The sequence below is a fragment of the Tilletiopsis washingtonensis genome, assembly GCF_003144115.1.
Source record: "Tilletiopsis washingtonensis strain MCA 4186 unplaced genomic scaffold FA09scaffold_4, whole genome shotgun sequence".
NCBI lineage: Eukaryota > Fungi > Basidiomycota > Exobasidiomycetes > Entylomatales > Tilletiopsis > Tilletiopsis washingtonensis.
The window spans coordinates 254,455-276,781 of NW_020312001.1; the positions used below are offsets into that span (position 1 = coordinate 254,455).

The window sequence follows — 22,327 nt, forward strand, 5'->3', positions numbered from 1 at the left end:
CGACGCATGCAGCCGCGCATCGGGCCAGCGCTGCCCCAGCCGGCGGTGGACGACGAGCCCCTCGCCGGTCCTGCTGCGCCCGTCAACCCGCGCGAGTACGGCAAGGCACTGCTCCCTGGCGAGGGCTCTGCCATGGCTGCGTATGCCGCCGAAGGCAAGCGCATCCCGCGCCGCGGTGAGATTGGCCTCGACTCGGAGCAGATTGAGAAGTTCGAGAAGAGCGGATACGTCATGAGCGGCTCGCGCCACCGTCGCATGAACGCCGTGCGTGTCAGAAAGGAGAACCAGGTGATCAGCGCGGAGGAGCACCGCGGCATCCTCAAGCTGCAAGCCGAGGCCAAGGCGAAGAAGGAGAAGGCAATCGTCGAGCAGGTGAGCATCTCTGTGGCCCCGATGCTTAACGCCGCTGACCGCTGTTCCCGTCATGCAGTTCCGCGAGATGGTCGACCAGATGGGCGGTGGCTCAGGCTCGCACTGAGAGACGGAGAGCGACAGCAATGAGAAAGCATAGCATTGCGCCGCCTGTGTGTGTGCTGCGCCTTATCGCCGCCTGGCGGACCTGCGCAAGCCACTTCTCCCGCCCTGCTCCTCCTGTTCCCGCTTGACGCCGGCAGTGGCGCGCTGCTGACCAGAGCGCTGCCCGCCGTCTTTTTCTTCTTCCTTGACCTGCACGGCGCCGTCTGGCTCTGGGTGCTCCTCCTTCACCGCAGGTGCTGCCTCATCCTCATCCTCATCCTCATCCTCCGCCGCCGGCTCCTCTGGGGCTTCGCCGCGCGCCTCGGCAAGCGTTGCGGGGACTGAGGGTGCGTCTGAGCTGAGCGTGGTGCAGCTATGCGGCGAGACACACTCACACCAGGCATAGCCGGCCGCCGGCGCCAGCGAGACGCGGTAGGCGCTGATGCCCGGCGGCTCGATGACCTCGACGCCCTCGCCGCGCAGGCGCTCGGCCTGCGCCCGGGCGCCGCCGCCGTCGTCGCCGCGCGGCGAGATGGCGCCCGAGGAGCTCAGCACGCGCTGCCACGGCACGGCATTCGACGGGCCCAGGAGGCGCATGGCAGCGCCGACCATGCGCGAGTGCGCCGGATAGCCGGCGAGCTGGCGTCTGGCATCAGCGTGCACCGTGGCTGACACAGTCCGCCGCCGCTCACCCGTGCAATGTGCCCGTAAGACGTGACGCGACCATGTGGGATGAGGCGGCAGATGTCGTACACGGTCGCTGCGACGTCGCATCAGCCGAGCTGCCGGTCGCGCAAGCACACCGGCGGCGCTGACCGTGAAACTCGGCGGCCTCAACGTGCGCCATGCTGCCTCCGCACAGGCGCAATGGAGCAGGAGGGGCAGGCGTGTGTGCGTGTGCGGTGCGCGAGGAGGAGATGTGGAGGTGAGGCAGGATGAAGAGGCGCGGCGCCGTGTGCGCTTTCGTCAGAAAGCTCGCGGCGAGGCCCACTGCAGGACAATGCCATCATGCTCGCACCCAGCAGGCGCAGACGTCGTCCGCCATGCCCCCATCACGTCCTTCCTAGTGGTGAAGCGGGGAGGCAAATCGTGCTTGGGGAGGCGTTGAAAGAGTGCGAATCGCCTCGATTTCTAGGTGTCGAATACGGGGGCTGCAAGAGAAATGTCGCCTCCGAGGCCGAGGCCGATTCCTGCACGCGCGCCGCCCGCCCAATTCACTGCCTGACATCAAGCGGCCAGCTGAGGCAAGCTGCGATTCGAAGCACAGCTGTAGCACAACAAACAGCAGCAGCGGGTGATTGCACGGAGCCCAGGAGGCCCAGCGAGGCCTGCAAGCACCGCACTCTTGCTTGCGCCGCGAACACGATCACCTCCCCATCCTCACGCTCCTTTCTCGGCGCACAGCGCAGCGCATGTGCCAAGACAAAGCATATCCAAATTCACTGCGCTTCCACTTCCACAACATACAGACGCTCCGGCTCAATCGTCAGCGTCGCCAGGCCGCCCAAGTCCAGTGCCTTGCCCGACAGGGTCACGCCTCCGGCCCACTGCAGCGCGCTCTGGCCCACCGCTCCGCCTCGCGCAAAGGAAAGGTCGTACAGCAGCGACACCTTGTACCTCTTGCTGGGGTCCAGGCCGCAGAGGCGGAACTTTGGCGGCGGATACGACGCGGCGGTGCGCACCTGCGTGAAGGTGAAGATGCCGCGCGACTGGTCCTTCGCCACGACGCCGCGCACGTCGGCGTGCTCGTCGGCCGTGTCGTCGACGAAGACGAGGTTGCCGGAGTGGATGACGTCGCGCCACTTCTTGTGCAGGTCGATCCACTGCTTCACCGCAGCTTGATCGTCCGACGAGGCGGACGTGAGGTCCCACTCAATGCCGAGGTGGCACAGCAGCGGCACGCCGGCGCGCAAGTCGAGCTTGTGTGTGCGGCCCGTCGTGTGGCTCTCCGGAGGGCCGATGTGCGCGCCCATCAGCTCTGGCGGCACGACGAGGCTGGTGTACTTCTGGATCGTCAGTCGCTCCAGCGGGTCGGTGCAGTCCGACGTCCAGATGCGGTCGGTGCGCTCCAAGATGCCCAGGTCGACGCGCGCGCCTCCTGACGCGCAGCTCTCGATCTCGAGCTCCGGATGCGCCTTCTTCAGCTTGTCCATCAGCCGGTACACGGCGAGCACGTTGGCTCTCACAGCGGCGCGGTAGCTGGCCAGAGCAGAGCTCGGCTCGACGAGGTCGCGGTTGTGGTCCCACTTGATGTACTTGATGAGCTTGTACTCCGTCAGCAGGTCGTCGATGCACTTGAAGATGTACGCAAAAACGTCTGGATTCGACAGGTCGAGCACGTACTGCTGGCGGCCAGGCACCGGCAGTCGGTCGGCCGTGGGGCGCAGGATCCAGTCGGGGTGAGCGCGCGCAAGGTCCGAGTTGAGGTTCACCATCTCAGGCTCGAACCACAGTCCGCACTGCAGGCCCGCCTTGTCGACCTCGTCCCACAGCGGCTGCAGGCCGTTGGGAAAGACGTCCTTGTCGACGAACCAGTCGCCGAGGCCAGCGGTGTCGCCACGGCGGCCCTTGAACCAGCCGTCGTCGAGGATGAAGCGCTCGGCGCCGGCCGCCGCGGCCGTCTTGGCGAGCGACACGAGCTTGTCAAAGTCGAGGCTGAAGTACACGGCCTCCCAGGTGTTGACCATCACCGGGCGAGTCGACTTCGGATAGCCAGGCAGCGCCCGGACGTAGGCGTGGAAGCGGTGCGACATGGCGGAAAGGCCGTCACCCCACGAGCCGATGGCCTTGGGCGTCGTGTACGTCTCGCCGGGCTGGAGCAGGCCTTCGCCAGGCAGCAGCAGGTCGGACACCTGGATGAAGGGCGGATAGCTCGGGCCCTTTTCGGCGATGAGCCGATGGTTGCCGCTCCACGCAAGGTGCACAGCATGCACAACGCCGCGCTCGAAGCCAAAGCCCTTGGCGCCGACGACCTGGAGCAGCGTGGCGTCTGCGCCGGGCCGGCCGCGCCGGCTCTCGCGCTCGTGCTTGCCGACGGTGAAGGCGTGGCGCTGCGGAGCACGCTCGCGCAGATGCCGCCCGTAGGTGTCCAGCAGCTCGTTGGCCGACTCGGGCACCGGAAACGTGGCCGCGAGCGACTGGAGCATGTAGTTCGCCTTGGCCGTGTTCGTCACGCTGAGCTGCTGCGTGAAGAGGCCCTCGGCCGTGACCTCGAGCGAGATGCGGAGGCTGAGGCCGATCTCGCTGTCCTGCGCCGTGATGGCAGCAGTGGAGCCCGTGACGGAGAGGTCCGTGGTGTGCAGTGCCGCGCTCCAGTGGCCGCTGCCCACCTGGTGGCCGGCGAGGCCGGGCGTGCCCTGCCACGCATCCGACTCCTGCGGCACGAGCGTCAGGCGCGGGACCACGTCGAGGCCGCCGCTGACGCGCTGCGGCACGGCCGCCGAGGCGAGGTCCTGCAGCTCGGCGGCGCTCATGCCGCCGAGGTCGGCGCCCCAGTACACGACGCTCGGCAGCGAGGCGGTGGCGGCGTCGACGACGACGCTCGTGCCGCCGTGGCGCAAGTGGAAGACGTGCAGCGCGGCGTCGGCCGGCGGCGGCGGCGCGGGCGGCGGGGCGGACGCAGACGCGGCAGCGTGCCTCTGCTGAGTGCCGCCCTCGCCCTCGTCCTTGCTGCGGAAGAGGCGCTGGTGCCACTTTGTGTCGGCGCTCATGGCGGACGGCGGCGTCTGCGTGGGCGGCGGGATGGTGGGCGGGAACAGGGCGAGGCGCATGTGATGGAGGGCTGCCGTGCCGTGCTGTGCGCTCCTCACAGTCGCGAGGAAAGGGGCTTAAGGAGAGCTAGCGCGCGCCGCGCCGCGCATGGTGCGCCGCGCCGCCGCGCGGCCCGTGCGCCGTGCGTGCGAACGCCGCCGGACCCTGTCCCTGCTCGGCCTGAGCTGGTTGCTGCCGTCGATGCAAGGCAAGTCCGAGAAGATCCTGGCTTGCGACAGAGAGATCATACGGATAAGTAGAGTGGGAAGCGTGTGCAGCAGGCGTGAGAGATGCTGCGGCGACGAGAGGACGTGGAGGCCCGAGGGTTGAGCAGGACGATCTCGCTTGGATAAGGATGCCGCGCGCGCCGCGCGAGATGAGGCGGGAACGGACAGGGAAGGCGGCGCGGCGGCTTCCGACTCGACTACCACATTGCCGCACGTCCTCACGCCCTGCCATGTCGCTCGCCGCCCTCTTCGCGCCGCGCAGTGCGCGCTCGACGGCGGGCCTGCCCTCGCTCGCTGCGCTGCCCGTGCTTGCGTCGAGCTCGCAGCCGTCGTGCCCCTCGCTCCTCCGCGCGCTGCGCCACTTCCTCCTCTCCGACGCGCCGCTGTCGCCCGACAGCGTCTACACGCAGACGCAGCGCCTCGTCGCCGCCGGCCAGGCGTCGGCGCTGAGCGACGGCGTCAGGGCAGAGCTGTCACGCGCAGTGCTGCGCACCCGCGACGCCGCTGCCCTCGGCGGCATGCCGGCGCTGCTGACGGCATGGCAGGCCTGGACGGCGCGCAGCGTGAGTCGTGCGCCTGCGCACCCTGCCTGGCGTGTGCTGACGGCAGGCGCAGCGTCTCGTTGCAGACATGTTCCTCCCGCTCGATGCGCTTCAGCCACACTCGGATCGCATCGAGGCCGTCTGCGCCGAGCTCTTCAAGGAACATGTGCTGCTGCACGCTCCGCTGCTGCAGAGCACGCTCGACGCACTGGGTGCGCAGCTGAGCGCCGTGCGGTCGCTCACGCACACGAGCGGCGCAGCCACCGGCTCTGTCACGAGTGCGGACCACGAGAAGCAGATCGAGGCGCTCGCGGCGCTATTCACGACGCTCGACAGCCAGGACATCTTCGCCGAGTCGCTCGTGCAGCACACGGCCGCCGACTACGCGCGCGAGGCTGCTCGTTTCGCGCCGAGCGCTTCTGACGTCGTGGAACAGGAGCGTCCGGAGGCGATGGAGATCACTGTGTTCTTGCAGCACGTGGCTCGCAGAGTCCAGGAGGAGCAGGCGCGTGCCATGCGGCTGCTAGCCACTGGCAGGGAAGACGTGGTGCACGCAGCGATGAAGGAGCTGTTGGGCGGCGACGGAGAAGGCCTGATCTCGCGTGAGTGCATGGCAAGAGTTTGCAAGGGTCGACTGGGAGAGTGGCAGCTGGTTCTGGGAGATCAGATGGACCGGCGAGAGACGAGGCGTGCCGGACCCGGCATCTCGGTGCAGAGCCCGCCTCCTGTTTCTCGAGCATAAGGGCGGCAAGCATTTGCAATCTTTCGAGACGAGGCTCTCATCTCCCTTCGTCTGCGATCCTGTGCTGTTCCGAAGGGTAGGGCTGACGATCTCGCCTGACAGACCTGCCGTCGCTTCTCTCCTCGCCGGCGACGTCCGCACTCCGCACGCTCTACGCTCTGCTTCAACGAGTCTCGCCTGACGCACTGTCGCCTCTGCGGACCGCGTGGGCAAAGGTCACGCGCGAGCTGATTACTTCCGCCCTCGGCACGAGCGGTAGTGCAGGCTCCGAAGGCACGATTCCTGCGCTGCTCGAGCTGAAGCGCAAGCTCGACCTCGTGCTCAGCGATGCATTCGAGAAGGACGACAAGATGCGCCATGCGCTGCAGGAAGCCTTTGAGCAGCTGCTCAACACCAAGGGCAACAGTGTCGCAGAGGACGTCGGTACGTACGCTGCTACTCGGCTGTCGCCGTGTGCTGCCGCTCACGACGCACCGCAGCCAAATTCTTGGACGCCAAGCTGCGCAGTGGAAACAAGACGATGTCTGACGCGGAGATGGAGCGGACACTCGATGAGGCACTGGAACTGTTCCGCTATACGCACGGTGCGCACGCCATCATCTCCTTGATGCTATCTGCACCGGCTAATCTGTAAGCGACAGACAAGGACATGTTCGAAGAGTTCTACAAGCGACTCTTCGCCAAGCGTCTGCTGCTCAATCGCTCTGCCTCGTCCGATGCTGAGCTGAGCATGCTCCTCAAGCTGAAGCGCGAGTGCGGCGCCGCGTTCACCGACAAGCTCGAGACGATGCTCAAGGTCAGTCTCTGGCCATCAGTGACGGCGACGCAAGCCCTGCTGATGATGCGCTCGCAGGACATGAGCGTCTCGGACGACATCATGAAGTCCTATGCGCTGGTGCAAGACAAGGCCACGCGACAGGGAGAAGGCGAGCAGTTCGAGCTCTCGGTGCACGTCCTCACCGCCGCTCAGTGGCCCACGTATCCGCCCGTCGATCTGCGTCTCCCCGCCGACGTGAGTCTGTCGCGCTTCGTCCCTTCGACGCCATAAGTTGACGTCAAGAGCTGCAGATGTCTGCGTCGCTGGAGCGCTTCCGCACCTTCTACACCGGAAGGAACGCAGGCCGGCGAGTGGCGTGGGCGCACTCTCTCGGCACGCTCAGCCTGAAGGCGGTGCTCCCTCGTGCTGGCGAGAAGGAGCTGCACGTCTCGCTCTTCCAGGCACTGGTACTGCTGCTCTTCAACGACGAGGAGCGCCTGTCGTTCGGACAGATCCGGGAGCGGGTCGGGCTGGAAGAGAAGGAGTTGCGCCGGACCCTGCAGGTGAGCAGCTCTTCCACGCCACCTCGGCCTGCGTCTGCATTCAGCGCTCACACATCGCCACGACCTGGACAGTCGCTGGCATGCGGCCAGATCCCCACGCGCGTTCTGCGCAAGGAGCCGCAGGGCAAAGACGTCAACGACAGCGACGAGTTCGTCGTCAATCCGTCGCTCAAGAACGAGCGCGGCCGCATCAGAATCAACCAGATCCAGATGGCCGAGACGGTGCGTGCCGCCTCGTCTCGTTCGGACGTGTTGCCCAGTCGCGCTGATGCGAAGTGCTCGTGCCGCACAGGCCGAGGAGCAGACGTCGACGCGCGAGCGCGTCATGTTCGACCGCAACATGCTCCTCGACGCGGCGGTGGTGCGCATCATGAAGGCCAAGCAGACGCTGCCGCACAACCTGCTCGTGCAGGACGTCGTCGGCGCGACGAAAGAGTGCGCTGAGTCGCTGCGCCGCTCTCCACACGCGGCATCGCTGACGTCTGCTCGCATCGCTCAGCCGCTTCGCGCCGGATGTCAAGGAGATCAAGGTGGGTATTCCTCCACGACACGCCAGCGGCGGCGAGCTGCTGACGCACCTTCTACGCCAGGCACGCATCTCGTCGCTCATCGAGCGCGAGTACATGGAGGTGTGTCTGCGCCCGCACTGCATGCCGCCGCCGCAGCGCTGACGCACATGCCTGCCCGCACAGCGCGTCGACGGCGAACGCGGCGTGTACCGCTACGTCGCATGAGCACGTCTTCGAGACACACAAGTCGCGCACGCCGAGCACATATGACAATGTCCCTCTGCCGATGTGCGTGTGCCTCAGGCCGTCTCTGCCTCGAGCGCAGCGAGCCCGCCTCCGCGTCTGAAGAAGGCCTTTTGCTGTGCGCAGACCGGGTTCACGCAGCCCGGGCAGCGCAGGCCCATTTGCGTGGAGCAGTTGCCTCTGTCGGAGGCGCGAGAGGGAGCGCGAAGCGGTCAGCACCCTGCATCGCCGAGCGCAGGACGTACCGCTTACTCACTGCGCGAAGGGATAGGCTGCGTTGCGTGCGCCGTTGGCGTCGGCGGAGGTGGAGAGAGACTGCAGGTGCTGCTGGGCTATGTCCGCTACGACAGTCTGCAGCGTCAGCGGAGTGACCGAAAGGACGAGGAGGCAGAAGAGAACATACCGAGAGCGCGCAGGAAAAGCGGCTGGTCGTTGAGCGACTCGGCGCGACGCAGCTCCATGCCGTGCTGCGAGCGTCGTCGTCAGTGTCGCGAACGCAGGGCAAGAGGTAGATGGCAACGCACCTCGGCTGCTTCCTCGACGAGCTCCTGGTCAAGCTCGTACAGCGTCTCGATGTCTGCGGTGGCGCTCGACATCAGCTCGCGAGAGGAACACAGCTTCGGGCCAAGCACGCACGGTCTTGCGTGAAGGCAATCGGCACAGCCACGGCGTGCTTGTGTCCTGTGCATAGCCAGAGACGTCAGCAACGAGGCACGAGCGCGACCCTCTTGGTGCTGCTCACCCTGCTTTGCCCAGCCCTTGACCGAGTCGCTGGTCTGCGGGCCCAGCCAGGCGCTCGGGCCGACCTGGCTCTGCCACGTCACGCGGTACGGGTTGCTCCACCCCAGCTTCGTCATGACGGCGGCGACCGTCGCTGCCACTTCGGCAGGGTAGGGATCGCCACGCCCCGAGACAATCTGCATCGGCAGCGAGTGTGCCGAGAAGAGAATGGGCACCGTGTGCCGGATGTCCTCGGGATATGTGTTGAGCACGTCGCGCAGCCGCTCGGTGAAGGCCTGCCCCACGTGCGGTCAGTGCTGTGCCCGCGCCACATGCGCAGCACACGTCGCGCCGCACTCACCTCGACGAGGCCCTCGTGCGTGGGCCAGCGGTCAATGACGCTCCACTTGATGTCGGCGCCCTGCATGCCCTCCTCCTTGCGCTTCTTGATCTGGCGGTAGAGCTCGTTGAGGTTGCTGCCCGTCGTGCTGCACGAGTACTGCGGGTACTGCGTAAAGGCGACGGCCTGCGTGACGCCGTCGGCGGCCATCTCGTCGAGCGCCTCCTCGGTGAGCGGCCGCGCGTAGCGGAAGGCGACGTAGGCCTTGTGCGGCGCCGTGGCGGGGTGCAGCTCGTCGAGCAGGCGCACGAGCTCGGCGCCCTGCGTGCGGGTCCAGCGCAGAATGGGGCTGCCGCCGCCGATGGCGGCGTACTGCTTCTGGATCTTGGGCGTGCGGCGCGCGGCGATGAGGGGCGCGAGGCGCGATTGGAACGGCAGCTGGATGAGCTCGCGGTCGTGGAAGAGGCGCGAGAGGAAGTCGCCGACCTCGTCGAGCGTCGACGGCCCGCCCATGTTCATCAGCAGCACGGCCGTCGGCGGCCGCGGCGCCGAGGCGAGCGTGGCGAGCGGGCGGGCGGCGGGCGGCGCCGAGGCGCGCGCGGCCGGGGTGGAGGATGGAGCGGCGGCGGCGGCGGCGGCGCTGCTGAGCGTGCGGCGCGCGGCAGCCGGCGGCGCAGTGCGCAGGCCGGCGCGGACGGCGGCCGCAAGAGAGGCACGGGGACGGAGCAGCGACATGGCGGTGCTGCGGGTGGGGAGCGAGGATGGAGGTGGGAGGCAGGAAGACGCAGCGAGCACGGACGGCACGAAGGCGTGCTGGCCGCCGCTGCGCGCGCCCGTTTGTCAGCAGAGCGCGCGCGCGCGCGCCCGCCTTAGGGACGGTGCGCGGCGCCGCTTCTCCGGCTCGCCGGCGAGCCGTGTGGGGCTGCACCGCGCCTCCTTCTCGTCCACCATCTCTGCCGCACCCTCGCCTCGGCTGTCTCGCCTCTCTGCCCGCCTGCGCTACGCGCTACTTCATCCCTCTCTCGCTCTTTCCGCCACCGCCTTCTCTGCCAGCGCACCTCTTCGCATCGGCACGGCGCGCGCGTGCGTCTGCGTGCGTGCGCGGCGCTGCCTCGCACGGCCACATCACGCCGCCTCAGCGCATCGCCCGGCCTCGCACCGCCGCGTCGACGGGCCCCTCGCGACACGGCCTCATCGCTCGGCCTCGCACCGCTGCGCTGACGGTGCTGCCTCGCACGGCCCCCTCGCTGCCGCCTGCGCGTGCTCCTCTACGCTCGAGCACGCGGCGCATGTCAGTAGCACGCTTCACACGGGTCAGATGGTGGGGTGCGCAGCAATGATGAGATTCAAAGCCTGTGGGTCTGTCTCCCAACTCAACTTGCCCCCTGTGGGTCAAGACATAGCGCAAGGTGCAGGGCAGAGAGCCGAGCGAAGAGGGCTGCCTCGGCTGATGGATAGCCGAGCCTGGAGATAGCCGAGCCTGGAGGTGCAGGGCAGAGAGCCGCTTGACGAAGCGAGCAAGCGAGTCGCAGGGCAGATGCATATGAAGTGGAAACACTCCCGGTCGTGGCTAGGGCTTATGGGCAGGGCCCTCATGCCGCGCCGCCTGATCGACACTGCAGCCACCCTGCTTCCCACTTGCTTACTTGTAGTCATCCTGGTCTCTCGCCTCTAGCTCATCCTTCAGCTTCTTGGCCTTCTCCAGGGCAGAGTTGCGCTCCCTCCTGGCCTCGTCGAGCAGCTTGAAGACGGCCTCGCGCTGCTCTGCATGCAGCAACCTCTCGGATTCGAGATCGGCTTGATCAGCCTGTGCAGCTGCTCTTCTTGCTGCCTCGCTCTTTGCAATCTTTGCCTTTGCATCCTTTCTTGTCTGCTGGACAACCCGGTCTGCCTCCTTCTCATAGGCCTCGTATCTCTTCTTGTCTTTGAGCAAGTCCTTCATCTCTGCACGCCAGTCCTGCTTCTCCTCTGCGTGCGCCGCATGCGCCGCAAGGAGAGCGTGACGCTGCTTCTCCTCGCTTGACAAGAGCTGCGCTTGGAGGAGACCCTCACGCTTCTGCTGTTCAGCTTTGAGCGCTCGCTCGCTCCGCACGTTTGTGAGCACAGCGCCGATGAGCACGCCGACGACGACAGCGACGCTCAGCTGCTTCTGCTGTTCAGCTTTGAGCGCTCGCTTGCTCCGCACGTTTGTGAGCACAGCGCCGATGAGCACGCCGACGACGACAGCGACGCTCAGCTGCAGCAGCAGCAGCGTTGACGCGAAGGACTGTGCACGGTCATTGCTTGGCTGCGTGACAGGTGTGGCACTGCGAGGCGATCTATCGGCGGCGAGGAGGAGTGAACGAGGCAGGAGAGTCGCAGCGAGATCGAGGTATAATGATGTAGATGAAGCACGCGTGCCGCAGAAGAGGTTGAGGTGAAGGAGAAGAGGTTGAGGTGAAGGAGAAGAGGTTGAGGTGAAGTGGAGGGAGGGAGGGCGACAGAGCGCAGCACGGGCAGGATGAGAAGAGCAGGTGGACGAGCAAGGCGAGGGGCGAGGTCAGAGGTTAGCGAGGGGAAGGATTGTCAGCATCGCGACGCCGCATGCACGCCTTCACTCACGCAGCCGGTGCAACAGTGCCGAGGTCCGTCGGCGCCAGCGTGGCTGCTACAAGAGTCGGCGTGGCTGGCGCGACGGCAACGAAGGTAGGGGCCAGCATGACGTGCGTGGCGTGCGGCTCGTTGTTGCCGACGCTGGAGGCAGAGGCCGGCGCGATGTGCGCGGCATGCGCAGTTGCAGCGTGCATGGCGTGTGTGGCATGCGCTCTGTCGTTGCGGACAAACGCAGAGGCGAAGGCACGCACTTCGTCGTTGCCAACGAAGGCAGAGGCGTGTGTGGCATGCACTTCGTCGTCGCCGACGAAGGCAGCAGCAGGCTTGGCGTGCGCTTCGTCGTCGCCGACGAAGGCAGCAGCAGGCTTGGCGTGCGCTTCGTCGTCGCCGACGAAGGCAGACGACAGCGCTGCGGGATGGTGCGTGGCGTGCGCGTTGTGCGCTCGCTTGTTGCCTACGAACGCAGACGCCGCGGCGTGGTGCGTGGCGTGAAGAGGCCGCGCTTCTCCTTCGTCGTCGCCGACAAAGGCAGACGACTGCATCGTAGCGTGGTGCGTGACGTGAAGAAGCGTCACGGCGGGATGCGTGGCGTGAAGAAGGCACGCTTCTTTGTTGCTGCCGACGAAGGCAGACGACTGCGCTGCGGCGTGCGCTTGGTGCGCTTGATGTGCTTGGTGCGCTTCGTCGTCGCCGACGAGCGCAGACTGCGCCGTGGCGTGGTGGATGGCGTGCGCTCCGCTGTCGTTGCCGACGTAGGCAGAGGCCTGAGCAGGGGCCGGCGTGGCGTACGTGATGTACACCTGGGCGCCGCCGACGAAGGCAGACGACTGCGCTGCAGCGTGCGCGTGCGCGTTGTGCGCTTGGTGCGCTTGGTGCGCTTCGTTGTCGCCGACGAACGCAGACTGCGCCGTGGCGTGGTGGATGGCGTCCTTTTCGTCGGCAGAAGCCGGCTGAAGGAGCGATGCGGCGTGAAACGTGTCGTACACGTCGCCAGGCGTCATCACACGAGAGCTGGGGAGAGGGAGTCAGCGCCGCAGCGGATGCATCCATCTCTCGACGCCGCAGCGGATGCATCCACGGCTCGGCGCAGCGCTGCGACGTCGCGATCGATGCCACTCACTAGAACGTGTCGAAGACGTCGGCGTCAGGCGTCTGCGCCAGGTAGACGGCCGCAGTGACGCCGAGCGCAAGCGTGCCGCGCAGGCAGATGCCCGGGCGCGCGGCAGGTTGCACGATGCTCGCGAGGAGCAGGTTGAAGCCAATGAGGAAGGCGACGATGGGCAGCATGACTGCTGGAGTGATTGGTTGGTTTTGCGGCAGGAGCGAGTGGATGCTTCGCAGCTGGCGCGAGTGTGTGTGGTGGAAGAGAAAGTGGGCGCGGCGAGAGGAGCCCGGGGGGAGGCCCTCTTCTTATAGCCACGAGTCGGGCCCTCGAGGCGAGCGCGAGCGCAAGCTGTGCGAGCGCGGCGCCGTGCTCTCGTGCCCGCCGCCGCTGCAGTCCGTGCTCTGGTGCCCGCGCTGCGTGCGCGCGCGCTCGCTCGACCGTTGGGCGTGGAATGCGAGCTGCAGTCGAACCTTCCCACGAGTGCGCCTCCCTCGTCGCCAGTGCGACGTCCTCTCGCCGAGCTCGCTGTCCCGCTGTCGGCTGACTCGAGCGCCCGGCGCATGCGCTGCCCGTGTGGAGGAGGGCGCTGCGAGGGCGGGAGGAGAGGCGAGGCGGCGAGCAGTGGAGGCAGACGCGTCGCGTGCCGAGTCCCGGCGCCGCGCACGCGACGCGGCGCTCGCCGGCACGCCGCGCCGCTGCCCACGCCCGATCCGCCCGCCCGCCTCTGCCTGTCTGCGCGCTCTCGCTCGTGCTCACCACTGGCCAGGCGAGGGAAAGCCGGCGCCCGCCGGCGGGTACGGCGCTCCCTGAGGCGCTGGCGGCGGGTGCTGCTGCGGCGTGGGCATCGCAAAGCCGCCGGCGCCGCCGCCCGGCGGCCCAGCGCGCGAAGCGTCGGCGAAGGCTGGCGCGGCGAAGTCGTACGCGGGCGGAGCGCCTGCAGGCGGGCCGCCGTAGCCTGGCGCGCCGCCTGCGCCGGCGCCGTACCCCTGCTGCTGCCCGGCGTGCGCGCCGTAGCCGGGCTGCATCCCTTGCTGCGGATAGCCGCCCTGCTGAGGGTAGCCTGGCTGCTGCGGATAGCCCTGCGGCGGCGGGTACGGCTGCTGCTGGTAGTGCTGCTGCTGCTGGGCAGGGAAGGCGCCACCCATGCTGGGCGCCGTCGCCGAGGCGTGCGCGCCGAGCGCAGCGTCGCGCTCGCGCTCGAGCTGTGCGCGCGCCTGCTGCCAGCGTTGAGCCTTGCGCAGGCTGTCGTCCTTGCGTCGGCTGAACTTGGGCGACGCAGGCTCGTCCGAAGCGTCCTGCAGAAGAGGAGGTGCTCAGCGAGACACATCGCCGGCATGGAGCCCGACTCACGTAGGCCGAGTCGATGGCGCCGAGCATGATCTGCGCAAGAGTCTCAGCGAGGCTCGGGATGAAGAGCACGCTCGACGCACCTTCAGACAGTGCAGGTCCTCCGTCAGCTCGATGCCCGTGCGCTTCCTGACCTGCGCCGCCTCGACGCGGATGTCGGAGCAGACGTCGACGAGCTGGCCGACCTGCGGGTCCGAGTCGATGCTGTCGAGCCAGTCCTGCGCCTCCTTGTCGTTGCCGACGGCGGCGATCTGGATGCTCATGGCGTCCTCGCCGTACGGGCTGCTGGCGAGACGAGCCTTGGCCTCCTGGATGACCTTGACGATGAGATTGTCGCGCTCGCTCGAGCCCGTCGGGCGGCCGTCGGTGATGACGATGGCGAGGATGGGCTTGCGCAGCGAGTTGCTCGCCAGCTTGCCGTACAGCAGCGGCTCGAGAATTTTGTGCTGCAGTGCACTGCCCATCGGCGTGCTCTGTCCGTTGAAGGCGCACGCCTCGACGAGCGCACGAGCTTCCTGCGCATTGTGGATGCGGTGGCCGCCGCTGGCACACAGCCAGGCAGCCTCCATGCCGTCGGGATCGAGACGACCAGCAGCGTCGGCAGCGCGACGTACGATGGCGCCGAGGGCCTCGCGCCGCTTCTCGCCGCGTGCGTTCATGGATGCCGAGTCGTCGAGCAGAAAGCACACGTCGAAGAGGGCGAGCTTGACGAGATCCTGCGCGAGCACGGGCGGCAGCTCCCAGGCCTGCGTGGCGGCGAGTGAGCGGCAGCGCAGAAGCTTCGTGTCAGCGCGAACGCACCTCGGCGCACGAGTAGAGCACGCCCGCCTCGGCAATCTGCTGCGACATGGTGGCGATCTGGTGCCAGGCGTAGAAGGGGTACAGGTGCTGGTCGATGACACACGAGGCGAGCAGCGCGGCGATGTGCCGCCAGTCGCGCAGCGCCGACCAGGGCACGTCGCCGGTGCTGCTGGATGGCTTCGCCGTCGAGTGCGAGGCGAGGGCGTGCGCGCCGTAGCCGACGGCGCCGAGGGCCGCAGCGCCGCCGGCGACGGCGCCCCAGTTGGTGCCGTGCGGCTGCTGCGACGGCGGCGCAGCGGCAGCATGCAGCTTGAGCTGCTCCTGCTCGCGCTTCTTGCTCATCTTGTACAGCATGAGCGCCGTGACGCCGACGGCGAGGCCGGCGACGAGCAGCTGCGGGCGGCGGCGGCGTGAGCGTGGGGCCTCGCTGAGCGGATGGCATCCTCGGCGCCGCTGCGCTCACCTTGCCGTGGAAGCCCATGCTGGGCGTCGGAGGCACGCCGAGTGCGCGGCAGACGGAGCGGACAGGTGGCTGACGACGGCCGAGGCGGGTGTGTGTGGAGTGGTGTGGTGTGGTGTGGTGCGGGTGGATGACGTCGGGAGCAGCGGGGGCAGCGTCAGCCCAGCAGCACGCAGGCGGGCGCTGCCACGGCGGGCCGGCGCCGAGCCAGCAGCGGCGGGCCCGCGAACCGCGACGGTGCGACGAGGAGCGCATGCGGCACGCCTCCTGCGGCGCTGCTCCCACGCGCCGCCGCCGGGTCGCAGCCGCAGCCGCCGCCGCCGCACAGCGCCTACGCGGGCCGCTGGCGCCGCGACGCCGGCCCCGAGACGGCGGGGGATGCCGCCATAATATGCAGCATCCGCTGCTCTGCGGCTCGGCGCCGTTGTAGGCGCGCCAGACCGAGTGGCGCTGGCGGCCGGCGGGCCGGCAGCGACGAGGCGATGGACGCGGCGGCGGCGAGGCAGATGCGGAAGCGGCGTCGGATCTCGGCGAAGGCGCCGCGTCGTGCAGCGCGCACGAAGCTCCTCGCGCGCCTGATGCTGCTGCTGCTGCCTGCCGCACCCCCATCCCATCCTCAGCATGACCGCGCCCCTGCCGCCGGGCTGGAGCGAGCACGTGGCGCCCTCCGGCGTGCCCTACTGGCACCACGCCGCCAGCGCCCAGTCGACGTACGTGCGCCCCTCGGCAGTGCCCGGCGCCGCGCCGCCCGGCCCGCCGCCTCCGGCCATGTCTGCTGCGCCGGCCGCCGGCTCCAGCGCGGCAGCGGCCGCACCCGCCAAGCCGGCCGGTGGCAAGGCAAAGAAGGAGAAGCCGCGCCGCAAGGAGCCCGTGCCCGGCACCGACGGCTGGCTGCGCATCACCACGACGCTCGACAACGTCTTCTACACGCAGCCCGCCGAGGGGCGCAGCGAGTGGAGCGTGCCGCCCGAGATCGCCGCACAGGTGCGCGAGATGGAGCGCAGCGAGCAGCAGGCGCAGCGCGCACAGGCGGCAGAGGAGCAGCGTCTGGCGCAGGAGGCGCAGGCGGCCGAGGAGCAGCAGCGGCGCGAGCAAGAGGCACGCGAGCGGCGCGAGCAGCTCGAGAGGGACGCCGAGCGGCAGCGGCTGCAGAAGGAGGAGGAGGAGCGGGCACGTGAGCTGCGCGAGCAGGGCAAGCGCAAGCGTGGCGAGGCGCTCGACGTCGATGAGGAGCCCGCGCCCGTCGAGGGTGGCGTAGATGCGGCAGACCTGCTGTCACGCGCAGCTTCTGCAGAGCCGTCGGACAGCAAGCGGCCAAAGACGGCAGCAGCTGTCGAGGAGGCGGACGACGACGACGACGATGACGAGGCAGCATGGCAGCGCGAGATGGCTGCCGAAATGGCGGCCGAGGCTGCCGCTGAAGCGGCTCAGGAGGCAGCGAGTGCGCCGCCTGCTGCACTGCCAGTCCCACCTCCAGGCGGCTACAGCGGCCCACCACCGCCGCTCGCCGCGCCTCCGCCGGCAGGAGGCTACTCCGGACCGCCTCCGCCCATCGCTCCTTCTGGCGGCTACAGCGGGCCGCCGCCGTCTGTGTACCCCAACTATCCGCCGCCTGCGATGGCTGCGCCGCCGCCGCAGCTCTCGGTCGACGAGGGCAAGGCGCTCTTCTCGCGTATGCTCACGACCCTTAACGGCACGCCCGACGAGGTGAACCCGATGGCACCGTGGGATCGCGAGCTGCCCAAGTTCGTCAATCGGCCGGAGTATGCGGCAGTGCCGAACCTGCGCGAGCGCCAGAATGCCTTCAACGAATGGTGCCGCCTTCGGCTGCGTGAGCGGCGCATGGCAAAGGCCAGCGGCTCGGGCGTCTCGCCTGCTCCAGCTGCAAAGGCCTCAGCTGCCTCGTCCACCCCGCCGCCAGCCGCTGACGAGGCCAAGGACACGCTGGCGCCCTACCGTGCGCTGCTGCAGCGCGAGGTGACCTCGACACGTGCGAAGTGGGACGACTTCCGCAAGGCACACAAGAAGGAGCGCGCCTTCTTTGCGCACGGCAGAGACGATCGCGAGCGCGAGCGCGAGTTCAAGAAGTGGCTGCGGGACCTCGGCGAGCGTGAGCGCTGTGGCGTGAGGCGGCGCATCGTCGTACTGACATCGCGCCTCTGACCCGCAGAAAAGCGCGCCGCGGCCGAGCAGGCAGAGGTGGCCTTTCTTCGTCTGCTCGACGAGCGCCTGCCTCACACTGCACGTCTCACGCGCGCAGCCACGAGCAGCGAGGCCAACGACGCCTGGAGCAAGGCGAAGCGGGAGCCCGGCCTCGACGTCGATCCACGCTACGAGGCTGTAGGCAGCTCAAGTCGGCGCGCAGAGCTCTTTGCAAAGTGGGCTCGTGGCGAGCCGCGCGGCGCGGTGCAGACGCAGGAGAAGGAGACGGCCAATGGCTCGCGAGACAAGACGCGTGATGCCGAGCAGGCGCTGCGCGAGCGAGAGGAGGCAGTGCGCAGGCAGAAAGACAAGGTCGAGGGCGAGAATCGGCGTGCGCTCGGCGCTGCGACGCACGAGGAGAGGTGAGCCAGGCTCGCGCCGACAGGCAACTCGCCTACGCTGACGCCTTGGCAGCGTTGTGCAGTTTGGGCAGCTCCTCATCGACCAAATTCTTTCCCCGCATCAGTCGTTTAGCTCTTTCGCCTCTCGATTCTCAAATGACCCTCGCTTTGGTCGCTCTGCACTGCACGAGCGCGAGCAAGCCGAGCTCTTTGCGGCGCACATCCGCAAGCTCGATGCACGTCGCCGTGCCGCGCTGCATGCCATCTTTGCGCGCTGTGCGCCGCAGCTCGACGTGCCGGCAGAGACGGCACTGCCGCTCGTGCGTGACGACGAAGAGATGGAGCGCGGCCTGGGCGCCTGGCTCCAGGAGGAGGACCAGCGAGGCGGCGCGACGCTCGAGCGCTTGTTCGACGAGTGGAATGAGGAGCGCGTGCGCGCTGCGCGTGATGCGTTCTTTGCGATGCTCAAGGGTAAGGTCGACGGCTGTCCCGCGCTGCGACTCGGCTGATGCTCACTGCCCGCAGAGTCGTCGTTCGTCTCGTTCTGGGGCTCGCTGCGCAAGGAGCGCAAGCGCCGCGGCGATGCGGGCGAGGACGAAGACGGCGGTGCGGAGGCCGCTGCGGACTCGGACGAGGAGGATGTGCCGAGCCTGCTGAAGATGGCTGGCGCCGTGGATCTCGGCGAAGTGCACAGTGTGCTGCGCGTGAGTGGCGCTCGATAGGGTCGCCGTGCGACTCAGGCTGACACACAGGATCTAGGGCGACGCTCGCTATGAGGCGTTCAGGCACGTGCCAGATCAGCGCGAGGCGTGGGTGCGCGAGTATCTGGCCGACATGGCGGAGCGCAGCGCCACCGTCTTCCAAACGCAATGAGCTGCGATGCACCGAGTAATACGTGATCATTGCGCTTCGTCTGCCGCTTTCTATCTCCCTGCGCGCGCTCAGTCGTCCGCTGAGTAGTTTTCGTTCTTCGCGAGCACAGCGACACCTGCGATGCGGCGTCAATAGAAGCTCTCGCTGCTAGCACGCCAGTCGCACTCACCCTCCAGCAGCCCAAGCGTGAAGTACTCCTGCGTGGCGAGCTCGGCACGCTCGCCGACGCCCATGCGCACGGGTGTGGTGTGTGTCTGTGCGCAAGAGTCAGCACGGCACGCGCCTCTTGCCGATGCGCACTGCTCACCTGGAAGCCTGAGATGCCGCGCGGCTTGCCGGCCTGGCCCACGACGTCGACGGCCTTGCCGACGCGGACCGAGACGGGCAGCGGCTTGAGCTCGGCGTCGAGCGTGATGAGGAAGCGCGGGTACATGGCCGAGACGAGCCAGTACAGCATCCAGTGCGACTTGTCCAGCACAACTGTGGAGCACGAGAAGTCAGAAGCGCGCATGCAGCTCTGTACGCGCCACACTCACAGCCGCGCACGTCGGTGAATGACACGAGTGTCGAGAGCAGACCACACACGGCCGTGCGGCTCATGAGCTGGCGGTCGGTGTGGTACGGGTTGAGGCCGATGGTACCCTTGCCCATGTGCACGAGGCCCTGCGCGACGCGCACCATGAACAGGCTGTCGGGCTCCTTGTGGTAGTAGCCGGCCAGCTGGCGCAGCATCTGCGCGAGACGTGCGTTATTCGTGCCGGCGCCGACGAGGCCCATGGCGAGGATGGAGTTGATGGCGACGTCGAGGTCGTTGTCGTGCGAGTACTTGGAGAGCGTGTCGAGCAGCGCCATCTCTGGCGTCGACGGGTTGAGCAGGCCGAGCGCCAGCGGCACGGCGCGCCGGATGACGGGCTCGCCGTAGTGCATGAGGTGCGACATGTGCCGCAGCACCATCTCGGCTCCGACGTCCTCGCCCATCGCCACGATCGCAATGCCGATGACCGCAAAGGCCTGGAAGAGGTCGTTCGGCTTCTCCTTCTCCTTCTCCTTGTCGTCACTGCTGCCCTCTGCGGTGGGAGCGGCAGCCTCCTTGGCGCCCTCGCCAGCGCCGGCGGCGGCGTCCGCCGCAGCCGCGTCCGTCTCGTCTGCCTCGTCGTCGGCATCCTTGGCGTCGACGCCGAGGTGCTCCGTGCAGTCGTGCAGCATCTGCTGGATCTTCAGCACGTTGCCAGTGCCTGCGTAGCTGCACATGTCGACGAGCACCTGACTCTGCTTGGAGATGGGGTGCTCGATGGCCCTGAGCGTCTCGATCGTCGCGTCGCTCGAGTCCTGCTGGCCGAGGAAGAGCAGTGCCAGACCGAGACTCATGAAGCGCGCCCACTTGTCGTCGAGCTGCGTGGCCTCGCGCTCCATCATCGTCTGCAGAATCGTCGGCACAATCTCGCCGTGCGAAGAGCCGACGAAGATTTGGCCGAGCGCGAGAGCCGAGAGCGCAGCCACCTGCATCGGCGCGCTCTCGTCTGCGACGTGCTGCAGCAGCAGAGGCACAATGTCTTCCCGGCACGAGCCCGCGTACGCAATGCCGATGCCGACAATGGCCGACGTCTTCAGCGCCAGGCTCTCGCTCTCGACGTGCTCGGTGAGCAGCGCAAGGGCTGCGTCCATCTCTGTCCGCACGCTAGAGTGCAGAATGCCGTACGCCATCAGTGCGCCGGCCTGAAGAGACTGTCAGCGAGGGGCACACGCCTCGAGCCCACTCGACTCACCTTGATGTTCTCATCGACAGAGTACGTGTACTTGTCGATGTGGCCCAGGCCCACCTCGGTGTCCCACAGCAGACTCATGCCGAGACTCGCCGAAGCGCTCAGCATGCCGTGGTCCTTGTTCTTGTAGATCCAGCTGTTGCCCTCCTCGGCGCCGACCATGAGCTTGTCGTTGCCGAAGCCGGCGTTGACAAAGGCATTCACGAACGTCGAGGCAAGGTTGCCACGCGCAGAGTTGACGGCAGTGCTCAGCGAGCTGCTCGAGTTCTCGAGGTGCGACTTGTAGATGTCCTCCAGCGACTTGGGCTCGTCGACGCTCAGCTCCTTGCCAAACGAGATGAAGTTCGCAGAGAGGTGCGCATTCGAGATGCACTCGACGAGGGAGAAGTCCGACATCGGCTCGTCCTCGTCCTGCAGCCACTCGACCGGCACCTGCTGGCGCGCCAGCATGAAGGCGAGCTGCTTGCGCATCAGCGGGTTCGTCGGCGCCTCGAAGTCGGCACGGATCAGGGCGCGGTCGCCGAGACGCAGCGCGATCGTCATGGCCTCGGAATACCGGTCGTGCTTGCGGTAGATCTCGTGCGCAGTCCGCAGGAAGAGCACGTCATCCGGGGGCACGAGCAGGTTGACGCAGCTGCCGCAGCACGCGTCAGCATCAGCGGGCATGCGGTGCCTGTCAGCCAGCCGCTCAGGCCTGGCGCACTCACCTGACCATGTACAGACATGTCCGCTGGTACGTGTCCTTGTCCACGAACTGCGGCAGCCGGTCGATGGCCTCGAGCTCGAGCAGCAGGTCGACCGCATCGGCCTCTGCGTTGTGCTTGAGGCTGAACGGCACCACCTTGAGGGCAAGCTCGAGCAGTTCCTCCGTCGTTGCCCGCTCCTCCGTCGCTGCATCGTCATCTTCCAGCTGCCGCGACGTGTACTCCTCTCCGAGCTCGGACGAGAGGTGGCGCATGTACTCGTGGCCCCACAGCCCCGGCTCCTCTGCCTCGCCGACCTTCGAGGCAGCGAGGCGGAAGGCAAGCGTCTCACGCTTGCCCGTGTCGGAGTACGTCATGGCGAGCACAGAGAGGATCTCGGCGAAGAGAGCCTTGTCCGACGACGAGCTCCAGATGGCGTAGATGTCGCGCAGCGCAGGGTAGTGCGGGCGCAGGAACTTGAGTGGCTTCGGCACCGACGTCATGCTCGACGTGCTGGTGCGGATGAGCGTGCGCAGCGACTCGAGCGCCGGACGATGCAATGACTTGTCGTCCTCCTGCAGGCAGCGGCAGGCGTCAGCGAAGGCTGCCTCTGCGGCCACGGCGCGAGCTGAGCGCGACAGAGGCGTGGCGGAGACATGCGCAGCGTCGCAGTGCCGACCAGCGCTGCCCATACCGCACAGCCATGCTCCTGCCGCCCGAGATCACTTGCCAGCAGGCCAGGCACTCACCTTGAGGCGCTCGACGAGCATCTCGAGCTCGTTCTTGAGCTGCACATCCTCCTCGCTCAGCTCGTCCTCCTTCTTGGCCTGCTTCTTGTCGGCGGCGCCGGCCTGCTTGTCGTCGGCGGCGGCGTCGCGCGGCTCGTGCTGCTCGCCCTCCTTGTCCGGCTTGCGCGCCGGGTCATCGGAGGGCACGTTGATGGTCTGCTCGGCGCCTTCGCGCGGCATCGTGGCGGGCGGGGCGGGGCGAGGCGCAGCGCAGGTGCAGCAGGCGGCGCGACAGGAACGGCAGAGGGCGTGCGGCGGCGGACAGAGGCGTGCAGCTGGCGCAGGTGCTGACCGACGAGTGCGCAGGGGTCAGGGTGCAAGAGGTGAGGAAGAGCGTCTCGGGGCCGACGCGCAACTGCGAAGCACACGACGGCGGGCCGTGCGGCATGCGAGCCTGACTTGAGCGGCGCGCGCAGGCCAGCAGCAGGGCAGCCCAGAGGCAGGCGCCGATCACATGCAGCGCAACATTACAACTTCCGCGGCGCGTTCTAATGCGCACGCCCTTCAGCAGAAATGCGTCGGG

At 67.8% G+C, this 22,327-nt stretch overlaps 10 protein-coding genes across 10 annotated transcripts; 5 read left to right on the forward strand and 5 right to left on the reverse strand.

Annotated features, from left to right (window-relative positions):
- Positions 1 to 6: 6 nt before the first annotated feature.
- FA09DRAFT_294330 (DUF926-domain-containing protein) lies at positions 7 to 478 on the forward strand (the record flags this gene model as incomplete). Its single annotated transcript, XM_025740075.1, has 2 exons — positions 7 to 372; positions 431 to 478. The coding sequence occupies 2 exons, from the start codon at positions 7 to 9 to the stop codon at positions 476 to 478; spliced, it is 414 nt and encodes a 137-aa protein (XP_025600277.1).
- Positions 479 to 487: 9 nt separating this feature from the next.
- FA09DRAFT_358770 (DNA binding methylated-DNA--cysteine S-methyltransferase) lies at positions 488 to 1,303 on the reverse strand (the record flags this gene model as incomplete). Its single annotated transcript, XM_025745008.1, has 4 exons — positions 488 to 797; positions 852 to 1,095; positions 1,149 to 1,216; positions 1,273 to 1,303. 4 exons carry the CDS (start codon positions 1,301 to 1,303, stop codon positions 541 to 543), a joined length of 600 nt encoding a protein of 199 aa, XP_025600278.1. The 3' UTR covers positions 488 to 540.
- A 568-nt stretch (positions 1,304 to 1,871) lies between these two features.
- Positions 1,872 to 4,272, reverse strand: FA09DRAFT_328137 (alpha-galactosidase). The gene has a single exon (XM_025741657.1). The coding sequence runs from the start codon at positions 4,224 to 4,226 to the stop codon at positions 1,896 to 1,898; it is 2,331 nt and encodes a 776-aa protein (XP_025600279.1). The 5' UTR covers positions 4,227 to 4,272; the 3' UTR covers positions 1,872 to 1,895.
- Positions 4,273 to 4,633: 361 nt separating this feature from the next.
- On the forward strand, positions 4,634 to 8,173 carry FA09DRAFT_328138 (Cullin-domain-containing protein). The gene is made up of 12 exons (XM_025741658.1): positions 4,634 to 4,996; positions 5,049 to 5,577; positions 5,820 to 6,140; positions 6,197 to 6,301; positions 6,359 to 6,513; positions 6,571 to 6,729; positions 6,786 to 7,037; positions 7,110 to 7,259; positions 7,330 to 7,472; positions 7,537 to 7,567; positions 7,628 to 7,666; positions 7,730 to 8,173. Exons 1-12 carry the CDS (start codon positions 4,664 to 4,666, stop codon positions 7,769 to 7,771), a joined length of 2,259 nt encoding a protein of 752 aa, XP_025600280.1. The 5' UTR covers positions 4,634 to 4,663; the 3' UTR covers positions 7,772 to 8,173.
- Positions 7,846 to 9,800, reverse strand: FA09DRAFT_333485 (ferrochelatase-domain-containing protein; the record flags this gene model as incomplete). The annotated part of the gene is made up of 7 exons (XM_025743694.1): positions 7,846 to 7,967; positions 8,193 to 8,256; positions 8,314 to 8,366; positions 8,426 to 8,470; positions 8,532 to 8,805; positions 8,871 to 9,492; positions 9,727 to 9,800. The coding sequence occupies 7 exons, from the start codon at positions 9,798 to 9,800 to the stop codon at positions 7,846 to 7,848; spliced, it is 1,254 nt and encodes a 417-aa protein (XP_025600281.1).
- Positions 9,801 to 10,855: 1,055 nt separating this feature from the next.
- On the forward strand, positions 10,856 to 11,350 carry FA09DRAFT_201715 (hypothetical protein). Its single transcript, XM_025739442.1, has one exon. It carries the CDS (start codon positions 10,961 to 10,963, stop codon positions 11,267 to 11,269), a length of 309 nt encoding a protein of 102 aa, XP_025600282.1. The 5' UTR covers positions 10,856 to 10,960; the 3' UTR covers positions 11,270 to 11,350.
- FA09DRAFT_201768 (hypothetical protein) lies at positions 11,153 to 12,083 on the forward strand. Its single transcript, XM_025739443.1, has one exon. The coding sequence runs from the start codon at positions 11,433 to 11,435 to the stop codon at positions 11,931 to 11,933; it is 501 nt and encodes a 166-aa protein (XP_025600283.1). The 5' UTR covers positions 11,153 to 11,432; the 3' UTR covers positions 11,934 to 12,083.
- Positions 12,084 to 13,298: 1,215 nt separating this feature from the next.
- FA09DRAFT_336845 (hypothetical protein) lies at positions 13,299 to 15,175 on the reverse strand (the record flags this gene model as incomplete). Its single annotated transcript, XM_025743929.1, has 5 exons — positions 13,299 to 13,841; positions 13,897 to 13,926; positions 13,977 to 14,639; positions 14,695 to 15,087; positions 15,158 to 15,175. The coding sequence occupies 5 exons, from the start codon at positions 15,173 to 15,175 to the stop codon at positions 13,299 to 13,301; spliced, it is 1,647 nt and encodes a 548-aa protein (XP_025600284.1).
- A 584-nt stretch (positions 15,176 to 15,759) lies between these two features.
- Positions 15,760 to 18,607, forward strand: FA09DRAFT_328144 (hypothetical protein). The gene is made up of 5 exons (XM_025741659.1): positions 15,760 to 17,264; positions 17,325 to 17,718; positions 17,771 to 18,168; positions 18,223 to 18,401; positions 18,457 to 18,607. The coding sequence occupies exons 1-5, from the start codon at positions 15,776 to 15,778 to the stop codon at positions 18,568 to 18,570; spliced, it is 2,574 nt and encodes an 857-aa protein (XP_025600285.1). The 5' UTR covers positions 15,760 to 15,775; the 3' UTR covers positions 18,571 to 18,607.
- FA09DRAFT_328145 (26S proteasome regulatory complex, non-ATPase subcomplex, Rpn1 subunit) lies at positions 18,592 to 22,129 on the reverse strand. Its single transcript, XM_025741660.1, has 7 exons — positions 21,766 to 22,129; positions 21,041 to 21,591; positions 20,337 to 20,967; positions 19,107 to 20,286; positions 18,878 to 19,050; positions 18,740 to 18,824; positions 18,592 to 18,685 (listed from the first exon to the last, which is right to left on the reverse strand). The coding sequence occupies exons 1-7, from the start codon at positions 21,982 to 21,984 to the stop codon at positions 18,639 to 18,641; spliced, it is 2,886 nt and encodes a 961-aa protein (XP_025600286.1). The 5' UTR covers positions 21,985 to 22,129; the 3' UTR covers positions 18,592 to 18,638.
- Between the last annotated feature and the right edge of the window lie 198 nt (positions 22,130 to 22,327).

What these genes read in the sequence shown, in the direction of transcription:
- FA09DRAFT_328137 (XM_025741657.1), bottom strand. Translation starts at nt 4,226, where the DNA reads ATGCGCCTCGCCCTGTTCCCGCCCACCATCCCGCCGCCCACGCAGACG.
- FA09DRAFT_328138 (XM_025741658.1), top strand. Translation starts at nt 4,664, where the DNA reads ATGTCGCTCGCCGCCCTCTTCGCGCCGCGCAGTGCGCGCTCGACGGCG. An exon ending in AGGCCTGGACGGCGCGCAGC is followed by an intron (nt 4,997 to 5,048) that starts GTGAGTCGTGCG and finishes CGGCAGGCGCAG; the next exon opens with CGTCTCGTTGCAGACATGTT. An exon ending in ATCTGCGTCTCCCCGCCGAC is followed by an intron (nt 6,730 to 6,785) that starts GTGAGTCTGTCG and finishes CAAGAGCTGCAG; the next exon opens with ATGTCTGCGTCGCTGGAGCG.
- FA09DRAFT_201715 (XM_025739442.1), top strand. Translation starts at nt 10,961, where the DNA reads ATGAGCACGCCGACGACGACAGCGACGCTCAGCTGCTTCTGCTGTTCA.
- FA09DRAFT_201768 (XM_025739443.1), top strand. Translation starts at nt 11,433, where the DNA reads ATGCACGCCTTCACTCACGCAGCCGGTGCAACAGTGCCGAGGTCCGTC.
- FA09DRAFT_328144 (XM_025741659.1), top strand. Translation starts at nt 15,776, where the DNA reads ATGACCGCGCCCCTGCCGCCGGGCTGGAGCGAGCACGTGGCGCCCTCC. An exon ending in GCTGCGGGACCTCGGCGAGC is followed by an intron (nt 17,265 to 17,324) that starts GTGAGCGCTGTG and finishes TCTGACCCGCAG; the next exon opens with AAAAGCGCGCCGCGGCCGAG. An exon ending in GCTGCGACGCACGAGGAGAG is followed by an intron (nt 17,719 to 17,770) that starts GTGAGCCAGGCT and finishes ACGCCTTGGCAG; the next exon opens with CGTTGTGCAGTTTGGGCAGC.
- FA09DRAFT_328145 (XM_025741660.1), bottom strand. Translation starts at nt 21,984, where the DNA reads ATGCCGCGCGAAGGCGCCGAGCAGACCATCAACGTGCCCTCCGATGAC. An exon ending in ACATGTCTGTACATGGTCAG is followed by an intron (nt 20,968 to 21,040) that starts GTGAGTGCGCCA and finishes GTGCTGCGGCAG; the next exon opens with CTGCGTCAACCTGCTCGTGC. An exon ending in CACGCTTGGGCTGCTGGAGG is followed by an intron (nt 18,686 to 18,739) that starts GTGAGTGCGACT and finishes GCCGCATCGCAG; the next exon opens with GTGTCGCTGTGCTCGCGAAG.